The 15281-nt window shown below is 44.3% G+C and overlaps 1 protein-coding gene across 1 annotated transcript; it reads left to right on the top strand.

Annotated features, from left to right (window-relative positions):
• Positions 1-12870: 12870 nt before the first annotated feature.
• LOC136465516 (uncharacterized) lies at positions 12871-13770 on the top strand. Its single transcript, XM_066464214.1, has one exon. The coding sequence runs from the start codon at positions 12871-12873 to the stop codon at positions 13768-13770; it is 900 nt and encodes a 299-aa protein (XP_066320311.1).
• The last annotated feature ends 1511 nt before the right edge of the window (positions 13771-15281 follow it).

The raw sequence follows: 15281 nt of genomic DNA, 5'->3' as shown, positions 1-15281 counted from the left end.
AGAGCACATATGTCATATATCACAATCACATAGATAGCACTGTCATATAGATATAATAATATGCATGAAAGTAATCACACGAATGCATAAGTAAGTGTATCTCATAAATAAAACTCCAAATGTATATAATACGCTAATACTATATAACTAGCTACCCCTAGATCATGCTCCCCCAGAGTCTACATACTCGAACCCTCTCCCCCTTTAGCGTCAAACACCAAAAACTAAGGGTCGGTCGGCGGGGCTGCAGCGGATGAGTCGGGCGCTGAAGTACATGGGGCAAGCTGGAACTGGGCACCATCATCATCTGACCCTGAGCTTTGTACTGACTAACCCTCTGTGGTAGGAAGTGTCGCTGAAGCGGTTTGGGTCTAAGCTAGGACAGGTGCTACCTATGAAGCTGCTGGTACATCTATAGGATCTGATGATGCGACTGAGCTAGGAAGCCTCTAAGTAGTCACTGCGACTGGGGCTGTTGTAGAAGGACCGGCGGCATGCATATGAGGTGGTGTAGGCATGTCGGTTAGCTCGCTGAAAGATGCTCCAAGACTCCTGAAGACTGACATGTCAGGCACAAATAGCGAGGGTGACTGCTTAGGTGAGAAGCCCGTGTGATATGGAGTGAACTGCGGGGCAACCACCGGTGAGGACAACCACTGGGACACCTGAACTGTAGGTGAAGCAAACTAAGCTAGAGGCTATCCCTGACTCTAAAGCCCGCTGGGCTATATAGCTGGAGTTGTGGTGGTGGAGGCAGGCTAAGCAAGCTGGGGCGAAGACTGTGGCAGTGGAGCCCCAAGTGCTGTCACGACATGCTGCATGAAGCCCATAAGCTACTGCTGCATTAGTATCTACTAGTGATGCATCTGCTGCTGCTGCTACTGCCTCTGGAACTCGTCCTGACGAGCTTGGAACTGTGCAAAGTTGGCAGCGGTCTCCTGTGCCTATCGTGCCTGGTCCTGCTGCATTCGCTCAAGAATAGCTATCAATGCGGGGGTCCATCTACGGTGCTGGTGGAGCTGAGCTAGAACTACCAGCCTCTGCATCATGTCTGCGTGGAGGCATCTGAGGAATCAGTAGATAGTCATCATCCGAGCTATCACTAGACTCGGTCATCTCCTGCTGTGCCTCAAGCTGCTCCTCCTCTGTAGCGGTGATGCCTCTAATGATCTCGTCCTGCTGAGCTGCTGACTTAAGGACATCTAGATGATGGCTGGGCCGAGCTAGTGCCTTGTGGAGTGCTATGCCTGATCCTCTGTGCCATGTTGTATGCTGGAAACTCTATGGTGGTAGCCCTGTACTCGGCAACTAGCTCAGGAGTCCTGACCTGCACACACTTGAGCATCAAGAATGTAACCCAATGTGCATAAGGAAGCTATCGGCGACCCTTGAAACTCTCAGCAATAGTATCCTCCATCTCTGATAGAAGGAGGTCCCAAATGTCGAATACGGTCTGCTGCATCAGGGCATTAAGGAGCCAAAGCTATAAGTGAGTCAGGCCCTCCCTGTATCCCAACCTAGGAAGCAGTGTCCTCCTGATAATGGCCTCTAGCACTCTCGTTGTAGGAGTCAAGTCACTAGGGTTCCTGCTTGACCCCTCACTAAAGGGCTCCTTGAAGCAATGTCGCACTAAATCTGTAGGGGGCACCAACCCTCCATGAGGAAGCCTAGGAGGCTCCTGCTGTCCATAGCATACCTCATGCAGCTTGATAGGCTGATCCTATAGCTGTAGTATCTCCCGGGCCCTAGAGCTCCTCACCCGGTAATCTCTATCGTTGAATGCAAAATGAATGAAGTTGTGATGTGGATCAATGTAGAGTGAAGCATAGAACTGCTGGACCCAAGATGGTACATATACTCCTGTCCGGACAATTAGATCTGCAAGCCTCGGTAAATATGACAAGTAGGGGTGGATGTGCTCTCCAGCTGCTGCCATAATAGACTCCAAACTATAGACCCTCTGTGATCTGAACACTGCCCCACTGTTGATATAGGCATTGTAGAAGTCCTCCTGGAGCGGTGTATAGAACCCCTCAGCTTCTCTCTCATCCCTCCTCGGAGGGAACCACACGTCGAACTCAACAAAGCGCAGCTGGCGAACCTGCCTGGCTGTAGCGGCCCTCAAGTCGAGGTGTACCACTGGAGGTGGACCCTGTGGTCTGGGCAGAGGGCGCGACCCCCTACACTATGTAGCTGGCCTCAGTGGAACCATAGCACTGGTACGACCTGAGCGGTGTAAGCTGGGGTGCCGGCCCGGTCACCTCGGTCTGCTGACTCTCCTGAGTCTCTTGGGCTGGCTGAGGCTCTGCTGGTGGGGGCTACTGTTGTGCCTCCTACTAGGACTCCCCCTGACGCTGAGGCTCCTCAATGACTAGATGACGTCCTGCCATCATGACAGTCCCAGGTGGACTACCATGAAGCCGCTCAATCTCCCTCAGTCTGTCCTGCGCATCTAGTGCCAGCTGATCTGCTATGACGATTCCAATACAGGCACCGCCTCTCTCGGCACACTCTGCGGCCTTTGCAACAGCTGCTGCTCTTGCTATCTCTGCGTCGGGGTACTTGCGCTTCTTGGATGTCACCTATTTGGTTGACTTGCCCTTCGATCCTATAGGCTGGCAAGGCGGGGGCCTCCGATCATCATCACCTGGACCACCACCAATGTTCTTGGTGTGAGCCATCTGATCTGACAAGAGGGTGAACTACCGCTGATGAAGATCAACAGACAAACTGACACTCTCGAGGCTTGGCCTCGATCCTTACTCGTGAGCTTGGCTCCGAGTTGACTGCCAACTGCCACAAGAACCACAACGGAACCGACTCGCTGCACGATAGAATAGATGGATATATGAATAAATACAATATATCTAATAGATGCGAAAACCTAGGAAGCAAGCAATGTAGGTATGAAATTGAAACGACGGGCAAGCTACCTGACGATCCGGCGATCCGAGGAAAGAAAAGACATTGCACGGGGGAACCTCGGAACCGACTAGGGTTAGGGATCGCGAACCGCTTCAAAGAATTCAGTGGCCCTGAATGATTTAGGTCAGTGCATTGAATTGTAATTTGATCTAAGCAAATTGAAATTGAAACAAGGAGCTAGCCTTACCAAGAGGAGGTAGGCCTAAGGCACTGGAATCGACTTTGAATGAAGCTTGGTGCCAGAGGAACCGATGGCGGTGCTATCATGGAGAGCCACACGGATCAGACACGTGCACGAGCTAGGGTTAGCGTGGCATAGGGGCAAGCGTAGGCAGGGCAAGGCAGGTGCAGTGGCGTGCGAAGTGAGCGCAAGGTGGTCGGCTCGGGGCTACGGCGGCACGGCGAGTTACGGCGGCGCAGCGAGCTTGGGCGCGGAGGCTTGGGCGCGGGAGCGGCGGTGCTAGCTAGGGCTCGGGGGCTTGGTCACGGCGGGATACACGGAAAAGGATACGGTGGTTTGGTTAAATAGTTCCCCCAAACGTGAGAGAAAAGGAAACAGAGAAAAGAGTCCTAAAGCCGCGCGAAATCCACTGACCGGACGCTCCGGTGGTAGCGACCGGACGATACCACCCAGCGTTCGGTCGATTCCAGAGAGGTCCAATTCCTCTGGAATCAAGACCAGACACGTCCGGTGGTCCATGACCGAACACAGGCAGGGTCCAGTCAGTACAGCCTATTCTTCCTTCGATCGACCGGACGCTGGATCCCCTCCTGACCGGACGCACAAACGTAGTGTCCGGTCACTCCTTCAGCAGCAGTTCACCTCCTGTGATCTGATCGGACGCTGGACAGCAGCGTCCGGTGCAGCGTCTGGTGCACCTTTTCCAGCAAATCTTCAAAGTTCCTTTGTGCTGCCTGTTCCCAATCAAGTCCCAACTTGAATAAGATCCAAATAAGCACCAATTGGGACTGATGTGAGTCACCTCTCTCAAACCCTCATATTTTTCAAAATATTTTGCCTTAGTCTATAATTCTTTTTAAGAAAATAGGCAACAAAAGGGCAAATGAAACAAAACGATAGAACAACATTCATGCATATGTAATACTTGTAAGTAAATCTAGTTGCTTGTCAAGTTTGATCCAAGGTTAAGCTTCTTCACACGCTTTTCAGCGGTTATCTTAACCATGTTAGACAAGCCCTATATGCATTGCCACAAATTTAAATATGTTGTATATTTCAATGAATGCAAGGGACAACACAAGCTCAATTTTTAGTGAAGTTGCTAAAATCAAGTACATTGAGCTCATTCCGCAATCTACAAAAAGTAGCCTCATCTAGCGGTTTAGTGAAGATATCTGCTAATTGATCTTCGGATCTTACACCTTCTAGTGATATATCATTTTTAGCAACATGATCTCTTAGAAAGTGATGGTGGATATCTATGTGCTTGGTGCGAGAGTGTTGAACCGGATTATTTGCAAGTTTTACGGCACTTTCATTGTTGCACAAAAGAGGTACCTTCTCTAGAACTACTCCATAGTCTAGCAAAGTTTATTTCATATATAATATTTGTACACAACAAGCACCCATGACAATGTATTCTGCTTCGGTGGTAGACAAAGCCACACTATTTTGTTTCTTGGAGGACCAAGACACAAGTGATCTACCAAGCAAATGGCACCCTCCGGATGTGCTCTTTCTATCAACTTTGCATTCGACGTAATCCGAATCGGAATAGCCAATTAATTCAAATAAAGCTCCTTTGGGATACCAAAGGCCAATGCTTGGTGTGTGCTTAAGATACCTAATGATTCTTTTTACGGCAATAAAATGTGTTTCCTTAGGACTAGCTTGAAATCTAGCACACATACACACACTAAACATGATGTCGGGCCTAGATGCGGTCAAATATAACAAGCTACCAATCATAGAACGGTAGAGAGTTTGATCAACCGGGTTACCTCCCTCATCTAGGTCGAGATGTCCATTGGTAGGCATTGGTGTCTTGATTGGCTTATATTCATCCATCTTGAATCTCTTAAGAAGATCTTTTGTGTATTTCTCTTGCGAAATGAAGATGCCTTCTTTTATTTGCTTGACTTGAAAACCAAGAAAGAATGTAAGCTCACCAATCATTGACATCTCAAACTCCTTTGACATCAATTCACCAAATTCTTTGCATGAGTCTTCATTTGATGATCCAAAGATAATATCATCAACATATACTTGACAAATGAAGATATATCCATTAAGCTTCTTGGTGAATAGTGTGGTGTCGACCTTCCCAATGGTGAAGCCCTTCTCAATAAGGAAGTCCCGAAGGCGCTCATACCAAACTCTTGGGGCTTGCTTAAGCCCATATAGTACCTTGGACAACCTATAAACATGATTAGGATATCTAGGGTCTTCAAACCTGGGAGGTTGATCAATATAGACTAGTTCATTAATAAAGCCATTTAAAAATGCACTCTTCATATCCATTTGATATAGTTTTATTTTATGATGTGATGCATATGCAAGAAGGATACGGATGGCTTCTAATCTTGCAACCGGTGCAAAGGTCTCTCCAAAATCCAAACCTTCAACTTGAGAGAACCCCTTTGCTACTAGTCTAGCCTTGTTCCTCACAACAACACCTTGATCATCTTGCTTGTTGCGGAACACCCACTTTGTTTCAATGACTCTTGCACCTTTTGGTCGCTCTTCAAGAGTCCAAACTTTATTGCGAGTGAAGTTGTTCAACTCTTCATGCATGGCATTGATCTAATTCGGATCTTTAAGAGCTTCTTCTACTTTGATATGCTCATAGCAAGAGACAAAAGAGTGATGAGTAATAAATGAAGTAAGTTTTTGAGATCGAGTCATTACACCCTTTGATGGACTCCCTATGATGAGATCTTATGGATGATCTTATAGGAGAGGTGTATTTCTTCTATTGACCACTTGAGGAGGAGGTTGTGGAGCATCAACATCTTATGCTTGTACCACCATTTGCTCATGGGAGATATGAGTATCTTCATTTTCTACTCTCCTATCTTTTTCACCATCTTATGGTACACTTGATGAAGAAGGTTGGTTAATAACTTGTACATCATCTTCATCATCTTTTGGCTTGATGTCTCCCACCGGAATATTCTTCATAGCCTCTCTCAACGGTTCATCACCTACATCATCAAGATTCTCATGTGCTCCTTGGGAGCCGTTAGATTCATCAAATTCCACATCATATGTTTCTTCAACCAAGCCGGTGGCATGATTAAATACTCTATATGCTTTGGACTTCAATGAGTAACCAATAAGAAAACCTATATCACAACATCTTTGAAACTTCCCTAGGTGTTGCCGCTTCTTGTAGATGTAGCATTTGCAACCAAACACCCTAAAGAATGAGACGTCCGGCTTCTTCCCATTAAGCAACTCATAAGGTGTCTTGCCAAGGAACTTTTGAAGGAATAGGTGGTCGGATGCATAACATGCGGTGTTGATTGCTTCCGCCCATAGAGCTTTGGGGGTGTTGTACTCATCTAGCATTGTCCTTGCAAGAGTGATCAAGGTCCGGTTCTTCCTCTCAACTACACCATTTTGTTGAGGAGTATAAGTTGCGGAGACTTCATGTTTGATTCCAACTTCATCACAATAAGCTTCTATGTTTGTGTTGTCAAACTCTTTGCCATTGTCACTTCTTATCTTCTTGAGTTTCACTTCAAATTCATTTTAAGCTCTCTTGGCAAACTTCTTGAAGCAAGAGGTAACTTCAGATTTGTCATGAAGGAAGAACACCCATGTATACCTTGAATAGTCATCCACAATTACAAGACAATAGAGATTTCCTCCCAAACTCTTATATGTTGTTGGTCCAAATAAATCCATGTGTAGGAGTTCTAGCACTCTTGTGGTTGACATGAAAGCTTTGGTTGGATGAGTATTTGCAACTTGCTTGCCGGCTTGACATGCACTACAAAGCTTGTCCTTCTCAAACTTCACATCCTTCAACCCTCTCACCAAATCATTCTTCATAAGCTTCTTGAGTGAGCTCATCCCAACATGAGCAAGTCTTCTATGCCATAGCCACCCAAGTGTTGTTTTGGTGAATAGGCAAGTCTTTAAGTTTGCATCTTCAGAGGTGAAGTCAACTAGATATAAGTTGTTGTATCTAAATCCATTAAATATCACTTGATTGTCATCTACCTTGGATACAACAACCTCCTTCTCGGTGAATAAGCATTGAAAGCCAAGATCACACAATTGCCCAATGGATAGCAAGTTGAAGCTCAATGAAGCAACATAGAGCACATTGGAGATGGAATGATCATTTGATATTGCCACTTTGCCCAATCCTTTAACCTTGCCCTTTGAATTATCTCCAAATATTATTTTCTCTTGTCCATCTACCTCTTCATCTAGTGAGGTGAACATACGAGGATCACCAGTCATATGTTGAGTGCAACCACTATCAATAACCCAATGACTTCCACCAGTCTTGTAGTTCACCTACACACATGAGATTCAAACTTTAGGAATCTAAACTTGTTGAGGACCCTTCACCTTCTCAACAAGTGACTTAGCCACCCAAATCTTCTTAGGCCTACTCTTGTTAGGGGGTCCTAAGAACATAACTTTCATCTTTCTACTAAAATCTTTTCTAAGCATGTAGTGAGCACTGAAAGCAAAAGGTCTAGCATGCTTGGGTAAGGGTTGTGGCGGTGGAGTTTGACACTCATGAGCAAAGTGGCCTTCTTGTCCACACTTAAAACATCTCTTTGGCTTTGGCTTTGGCTTTGATTGTTGATGTTGAGCTTGAGCCTTCTTCTTCTCTACACTTGCCACATATCTAATGCCACTTCTATCCATCTTCATGATGGTGTTCATAAGTAGCTCACTTTGGAGATGCTTGCCTCTAGCAAACTTGCTCAATCCCACCTTGAGATGCTCTTTTTCCATCTTGAGCTTCTTGTTCTCTTCCTTGAGAACATCATTGTTCTTCTCTTCCTTGAGCTTCTTGTTTTCTTCTTTGAGCTTCTCATTCTCAAGGATTAACTCTTTGTCATAATCAAGAGTTTCTAGAACAATGGTGTTGTGGCTTTTCATCTCTTCAAGATCTTTCATGAGCTTCTCATTATCACTCTTGAGCTTGACATACTCATTATAGTCATTGCACTCAACCACTTGCTTGCCTTTGCTACTAGATCCATGCTCAATGCTCTCATCAATTAAATCATCACATGAAGTAGCTATATCAATCTTGACAACATGGTTAGTAGCATCATATGGCTCATTTGGTAAAAATTCTTGAGTAATAACAAGAGTATCATGATCAATCTTAAGAGTAGTGTATTCATCTTTTAGCTTGTTGTGGCTAGTGATAAGTTCATTGTGCACCCACTCAAGTTTATCATGTTTATCTTTAAGCTCTTTCTTGGAAGATTTGAGCTCCTTGAGTTTGGATGATATAGCATCATTAGTTTCTCTAAGCTCATCATTAGCCTTTTCCAATGTATCACACTTAGCTAAGAGTGAATCATTTTTAGCATCAAGCTTTTCATTGGTAGCTCTACTCTTTCTAATGATCTTAGTGTATTTTCTTAATATTTTGACAAGATCATCATATGTAGGTGAGTCATCATCATCGCTATCGCTATCATCACCACTAGCATGCTCATCATCACTACTATCATCACTCTTAGTTACCTTGCGTTCACCTTTGACCATAAGGCATATGTGTGTAGAGGATGATGGCGATGGTGGCGGTGAAGATGCAAGATCAATAGCAATGGCGGCCACCTTTTCATCGTCACTATCTTCATCGAATGATCCACTTGATGAATCTATGTTCGTGAGCCAATCACCGACAATGTAGGCCTTTCCACTCTTCTTCTTCTTGTGGAAGTCCCTCTTCTTGCCATCTCTCTTTTTGTATGGCTTGTTCTTTTTCTTCTTATCTTCATCTTTCTTGCCCTTGTTCTTGTTCTTGAACTTATCTTTCTTGGGCTTTGTGCATTGATGAGCTAGATGACCAAGTTCGCCACAATTATAGCAATCCATCTCGGAGATTGGCTTTCTTCTTGAGCTAGTGAAGAACTTCTTCTTCTTGCCTTCAAACTTGATGCCACTCTTGTTTAGCTTCTTTAGCATCTTGGTGGTCTTCTTCACCATGAGAGCAAGACTTTCTTCATCATCTTCTTCATCACTTGAGCTCTCGTACTCAAGTTTTGCTTTGCCCTTATCTTGACTCGCTTTGAATGCTAAGTCCTTCTCTTTCTTCTTTGTAGAGGATAAGCCATCTTGTAGGGTGATATGCATGTACATCTCATGAGCATTGATCTTTTCTAAGATTTGTGTCAGTGTAGCGGTGGAAAGATCACCTTGGTGTAGCACGGTCACAATATGGCCATATTTGTCAATGGGGAGGACACTCAAGATCTTTCTCACAACGTCGGATGGCGACATTTGAGTAAGTCCAAGCCCATTGACTTCCTCTACAAGAACATTCAACCGTGAATATATCTCATTAGCACATTCTTTGGGAAGTATCTCAAATGAATTTAGCTTTTTAATCACAAGATGATAGCGTTCCTCACGCTCACTCTTAGTTCCCTCATGGAGCGCACAAACGTCCGACCATAGTGCATGGGCGTCTTTGTGGTTCCTTACGCGGTTGAACATATCTTTACAAAGACCTCTAAAGATGGTGTTGTGAGCCTTTGTATTCCATTTTTCATAGTTCACTTCATCGCCTTGAAGTTGTGCGGAATTATTAGGTGTTGGGAACCCTTGAGAGGTGGCTCTAAGTATTCCAACGTCTAGAGCTTCTAGGTATGCCTCCATGCGAATTTTCCAATATGGAAAATCATCCCCCTCGAAGATAGGAGGAGGTCCATCCCCGTGAGACATCTTACTCTAAGCGGTTAAGCTTAAAAATGTGAGCATGAGGCTCTGATACTAATTGAAAGGATCAAGATGCCCAAGAGGGAGGGTGAATTGGGTTAATTCTAAATTTTCTTCCAATAAACAAATCCTACGGATAGCCCAATTAATCCCTTGTGCCTAGAAAAGTGTTTCTATCAAATTAATGCACAAAAGACTTACAACCTATGTTCTAAACTTACTCAAGCATGGCAATTCTATGAATGTAAAGACAAGTATTGAATTGCTCAAAGTAAATACTTAAAGTAAATGCTCAAAGTAAATGGAGAGAGGAACACGGTGATGTTTTGCCGAGGTATCGGAGAGTCGCCACTCCCCACTAGTCCTCGTTGGAGCACCCACGCAAGGGTGTAGCTCCCCCTTGATCCACGCAAGGATCAAGTGCTCTCTACAGGTTGATTCTTCGACACTCCGTCGTGGTGAATCACCCAAAGCCGCTCATAACTTGAGTTGGGTCACCCACAAGCTCCGCTGGGTGAACACCAAGCTCCCAATCACCACCAAGCCGTCTAGGTGATGGCGATCACCAAGAGTAACAAGCACGAACTCTCACTTGACCACGCGAAGCCTAATGAGAAGATAAATGCACACTTGTCTACTCTTGATTCACTAATAAGGTTTCACTCTTGGATTCTCAAATCACAAACACCTCACTAGGATCTTGCTCTTCTTGGCACTCACAAATGTGTTTCTCAGCTATTGAAAAGAGCAAAAGTAACTCCACACGCGAGTGGAGCTTCTATTTATAAGGCAGCCTAAAAAACGAACCGTTATGAGCTTCTGCGGGGTGACCGGACGCTCTGGTCGTATTGACCGGACGCTCCAGTCAGTTCAACCCACAAACCAGTAAAAATGTATTGACCGGACGCTAGTAGGGTCTGGTTAGCACTGACCGGACGCGTCCGATCGCATGAAACCCTTACTGGACTCGACCAGACGCTGAACCCTCAGGGTTCGGTCAGTACTGACCGGACGCATCTGGTCATAGATTCCCTTCTCTGGAACCTTGCTGGAGTCGACCAGACGCTGCCTTTCAGCATCCGGTCACATGACCCCTTCAGCGTCAGGTCGCACCGAACGCAGACAGCTGATAAAAAAACTGACCAGACCCTGCGGCCAACGTCCGGTCGCACCGAGGCCAGCGTCCGGTCAGCATTTGACCCTCTATTCACTTCCAACTCTCGATCATATGTGAATGAAGTTTGCTCCAAAGGATCTTAGGCATTCATAGGAGCTACCTAGAGCTAGTTTTAATAAGTGTGCACCACACCTAACTCACTAGGCTCAACTAGGTCAAGCTACCCATCCATACCCCCCTTAATAGTACGGCCAAAGGAAAAATAAAGTCCTAAACTACTCTAAGTGTCTCTCTAACTCCAATCGACACTTAGAACTAGTCATCCTTAACCTTGTCGTCCATCCTTTGAAAACCGAAACGATTTCCATCTAGGGGCATGACAACTTTGATTGCCCGATTGATCTCTATTACTATGATCTAACTTAATTGCATCTGCAAAACACACGTTAGTCATAGTAATCTTGTATTGTCATTAATCACCAAAACCCAACTAGGGGCCTAGATGCTTTCAGTATCTTTGTAGTTGCATGCTTGATTGGTTTATGATCAAACATCATGTGTCTGTAGTTGCAGGAACCCCCCAATGTACATTCTGCCTACATATTATCTGCCATGTATTACCTTTCATTATTGTAAAATTAGCCTCTTTACTTTTTTTATACAATGCCCTCATTACTTTGCCTGACACATCTTTTATTTTTTAGGTTACCAAATTAATTTGGGAAATCATGTTGCTTATCTATTCGATAATATATATGGCAGTATGCTCCACTGCATGGATTCATTGAGAGGTCTAATAAGGCATTTTGGGATAGTAAGGATTCCTAATGTTTTAATTAAGAATGTAATATTGTGCGTCCTTCCATCTTGTGTTTTTCCATTTATTAATCACGGTTATGATACATAATATTCATACCCCCATCCTTTTGTCGCATACAAATTTATGTACATAATGCACACCATGTATTAAAAGTTACTTCTAACTTTGCAATTACACGATACTAAATGTTAACCTGACCTCAAATAAAATTTACTTTTGCTTACTCTGCACAACCTAAATATTTGATAGTTGTATTTCTATGTACCCAACCTTCAATTTTAACAATGTGTTAAATTCCTCAATGCTGCCTCCAGTTCATATCCAGACTTCAGTGTGATGACAGTCTTCAGCTCACTGCTTCCTCTAAACAAAATTAGATACGTTGTTTTACACAATGTTTGCTCCATAACTCACTACAGCTCAGACATTGTCACCTCTTTATGATTTGCTTAGTTTGCCATTTTCTCTACTTACATGTTCTTGATGCAACTTTTCTAGCTTTTCTGCTATACATATCTCTTTGGGGCCCTATGCATATTACTCTCTATACCATTTATACTCATTTCTATGGCCACGACAAACCGAAAACTCAATTGCTTAGTTTTAAGGCTTCTCCCCACAGCTATATACGTCCAACTAAATATGTCAAATGATATTCAAATTTCTTCTTCAAAATTGTTATTCCTTTGCCATGAAACCGATTACACATTGATTACAGGTTAATCTTAATTACTGATTGATCATGTCATTCTCCTTGATTGAATATTGCCTGTCATATGATAGAGGAATCATGGCAAAATAGAAAGTAGAAAATTATTGTGCTATCCATATACATATTGCATGTTTGCATGCACCAGCAAACATGGCAACGAGCAAAAAGAAAGAGAATTAACACAGAAGGAAAGAGAATTAACACAGAAGGAAAGAGAATTAAGACAAAAGGAACCCCTTTGCATTTCTGAGAACCTTGCCAAATCTGCCTACATTTAATTACTTCCCCTCTTTGCATTTACAAAAGGGACATCTTTTCCTCCTTTCATTTGGTTTCACGCTCACGTGTTCCATCGCCCTCGCTTGCTATTTCTTGCTGAAATTGTCTTTGGGTCTGTTCATCTGTCTTCCATGGCTCAGCCTCCTAATCCCAAGAGAAGGTCTCTACCTCTCCCTGACTGGAGATCCGGTCTGCCAGAGGATCTCCTCGAGTCCATTGGGCAGCGTCTCGTGTTAGGCCACAACGCGGCGTCCTTTCGATCCGCTTGTTCCCCATGGCGCGCCGCCGCCCTGTTCGTGACCTTCGGGCCGCTCCTGTTGCTCCCATTTGACCCCGACTCGGACCGTGTTGGCTTCTACTGCGTCCCGGAGAAGGTCTTGTCCAAGATGCTGCCCGACGTGCGCGGCAAGGTGGCATGCAGCTCCTCGTGTGGGTGGTTGGCGCTCATGGACGAGGCGGCGTCCGTGACACTACTGAATCCATTCGCCGGTGCCCATACCCTCCGCATTGAGCTCCCACTAGCAGGAGAACACGTCATGGCGGCGTCCTCATCGGAACACGTGTCTAGGGTCCACGGCCGGTGGGTCCTCCATCCCACCAATGGCTATGGGGACGCGAATGCCGCAGGCAAAGCTATCAAGCTAGAAGACATGAGGGACGTGGTCTTCCATGAGATCGTGCTCTCAGCGCCGCCTGGCGTCGCCGGCCGCGAGTGCGTGGCCATGGCCATGCTTGGGTGCTACACGAAGGTCGTGTTCTGCCGGGTTAGAGTCGACAACGCATGGACGTTGCTCGACACCAAAGTGGAGTTCTCCGTGGGGTCCATCGTCCACTACCAAGATAAGTTCTTGGTGATCGACTGCAGTGGAGAAATCTCTGTCTACAGCAGCAACATCGTCGGCGCTACTCCAACCACGATGCTGCTGCCATCGCTATCGCCACCTGCGGGGCTCTACCACCGTAGCTACCTAGAATCAAACGGTGAGCTACACATTGTGGGTGCTATGGTGAGCACGTTCCACGAGACATAGAGCTTCACCTATAGTAGCGCAATCTACAAGTGCAACCTCTACGACCGTACGCCGGAGTGGTCCAGGGTGAGGGACATCGGTGATCAAACATTATTCGTGTCTAAATATTTTAATGAAAGTTTCAGTGGAACAAGTGTATCCAAGTACAAAAAGAATAAAATCTACATGTCTGAGCCATTGTATGGGAATCCATACAACTTGGTCCATCGATTGAAGATCGTTGATATTGCTACCGGTGCATCCGAAGTGAAGTCCGTCTAGAAAAAGATGTAGGGTTCCGATGCTCTAGGTTGGATTCGACCTAATCTCTTAAAGGATCATTGCAAGATATCAATCATCTCATAGCTTCGGACAATATCGCAAAGCTACTAAAAACTGTAACCGTGCCCTCACCTCAAACATTGTCCAGATAAATAGATTACAATGAAAGAAATAAATATCAGAGATTTCTTCCTACCAATATAAAACATTATCTTAGCCGCATCATGAAAAGGTCTATAAAGTAGGGTTTGTGAGTCTGCGACGCCGCGCACTCCGTGACTATGTTAAATTCATAAACTTTGCTTTTTGGATTAAATATCACTTTAATGTTGGTATTTAATTTTCACAGTATTGTTATCTTATCGTGCGATCTGTGTATTTTTAGTATAAATTGTTAGTTATCTCGTAGCAACGCACGGGCACGCTACCTAGTAACGATAAAATTGTAAGGTATTGACCGAGCGAAGCAAGAGGCTTGAGATCGAATCCAGTCGCTAAAAAGGCAACTTTAGAATTTTGAGGACACAAGGCACTGATTCAGTGGGTGTATGGCTAAGAACCTAGACTGTTTAGAGAAACAAATTTCTACCCTGCAAAAGTATACAACATCATATATATTGGCCTTGTTTAGTTCCTCCTCCTAAAATTTACTCCCTATTCAATCGAATATTTAGACACATGTATAGAGTATTAAATATAGACTAAAAATAACTAATTGCAACGTTTGTGACTAATTTGTGAGATGGATATTTTAAGCCTAATTAGTCCATGATTTGATAATGTGTTGCTACAGTAACACATGTGCTGATGACGGATTAATTAGGCTTAATAAATTCATCTTGTGGATTACTAACGGATTCTGTAATTTGTTTTTTTATTAGTATCCGAACACCCCATGTGACACTCCATATGACACCTCAAAACTTTACACTCTGAATTTAAATAAGACCATAATATACATAACTTAAACTATAGTTGTTGCTTTTTTTAGGGTACAAGTTCATGCCAATTCATATGGCTATACAACTAAAGGCATGGTAGCCCAATGGAAGCCCGCTATTTTGGCCCAACCCAAACACGACATAGCCCGATCCACCGTGTCATGCCTAGACCGCTCCTAGGCATGCACAACCTGCTAAAATGGTCCAGGCCGCACAAGAGGCCTGATATCCAATCAAGTATACATATAACAACTCCTAATTCTTAACCCTAATTGACCGGTTCCAACAATCCTTATCCACCGCAGTTCA

This window comes from Miscanthus floridulus, chromosome 7 (assembly GCF_019320115.1).
Source record: "Miscanthus floridulus cultivar M001 chromosome 7, ASM1932011v1, whole genome shotgun sequence".
NCBI lineage: Eukaryota > Viridiplantae > Streptophyta > Magnoliopsida > Poales > Poaceae > Miscanthus > Miscanthus floridulus.
Note: the sequence above shows the minus strand (reverse complement) of the source record. Positions and strands in the feature narration are given on the sequence as shown.

Coding starts and splice junctions, on each gene's coding strand:
- LOC136465516 (XM_066464214.1), top strand. CDS start 12,871: ATGGCTCAGCCTCCTAATCCCAAGAGAAGGTCTCTACCTCTCCCTGAC.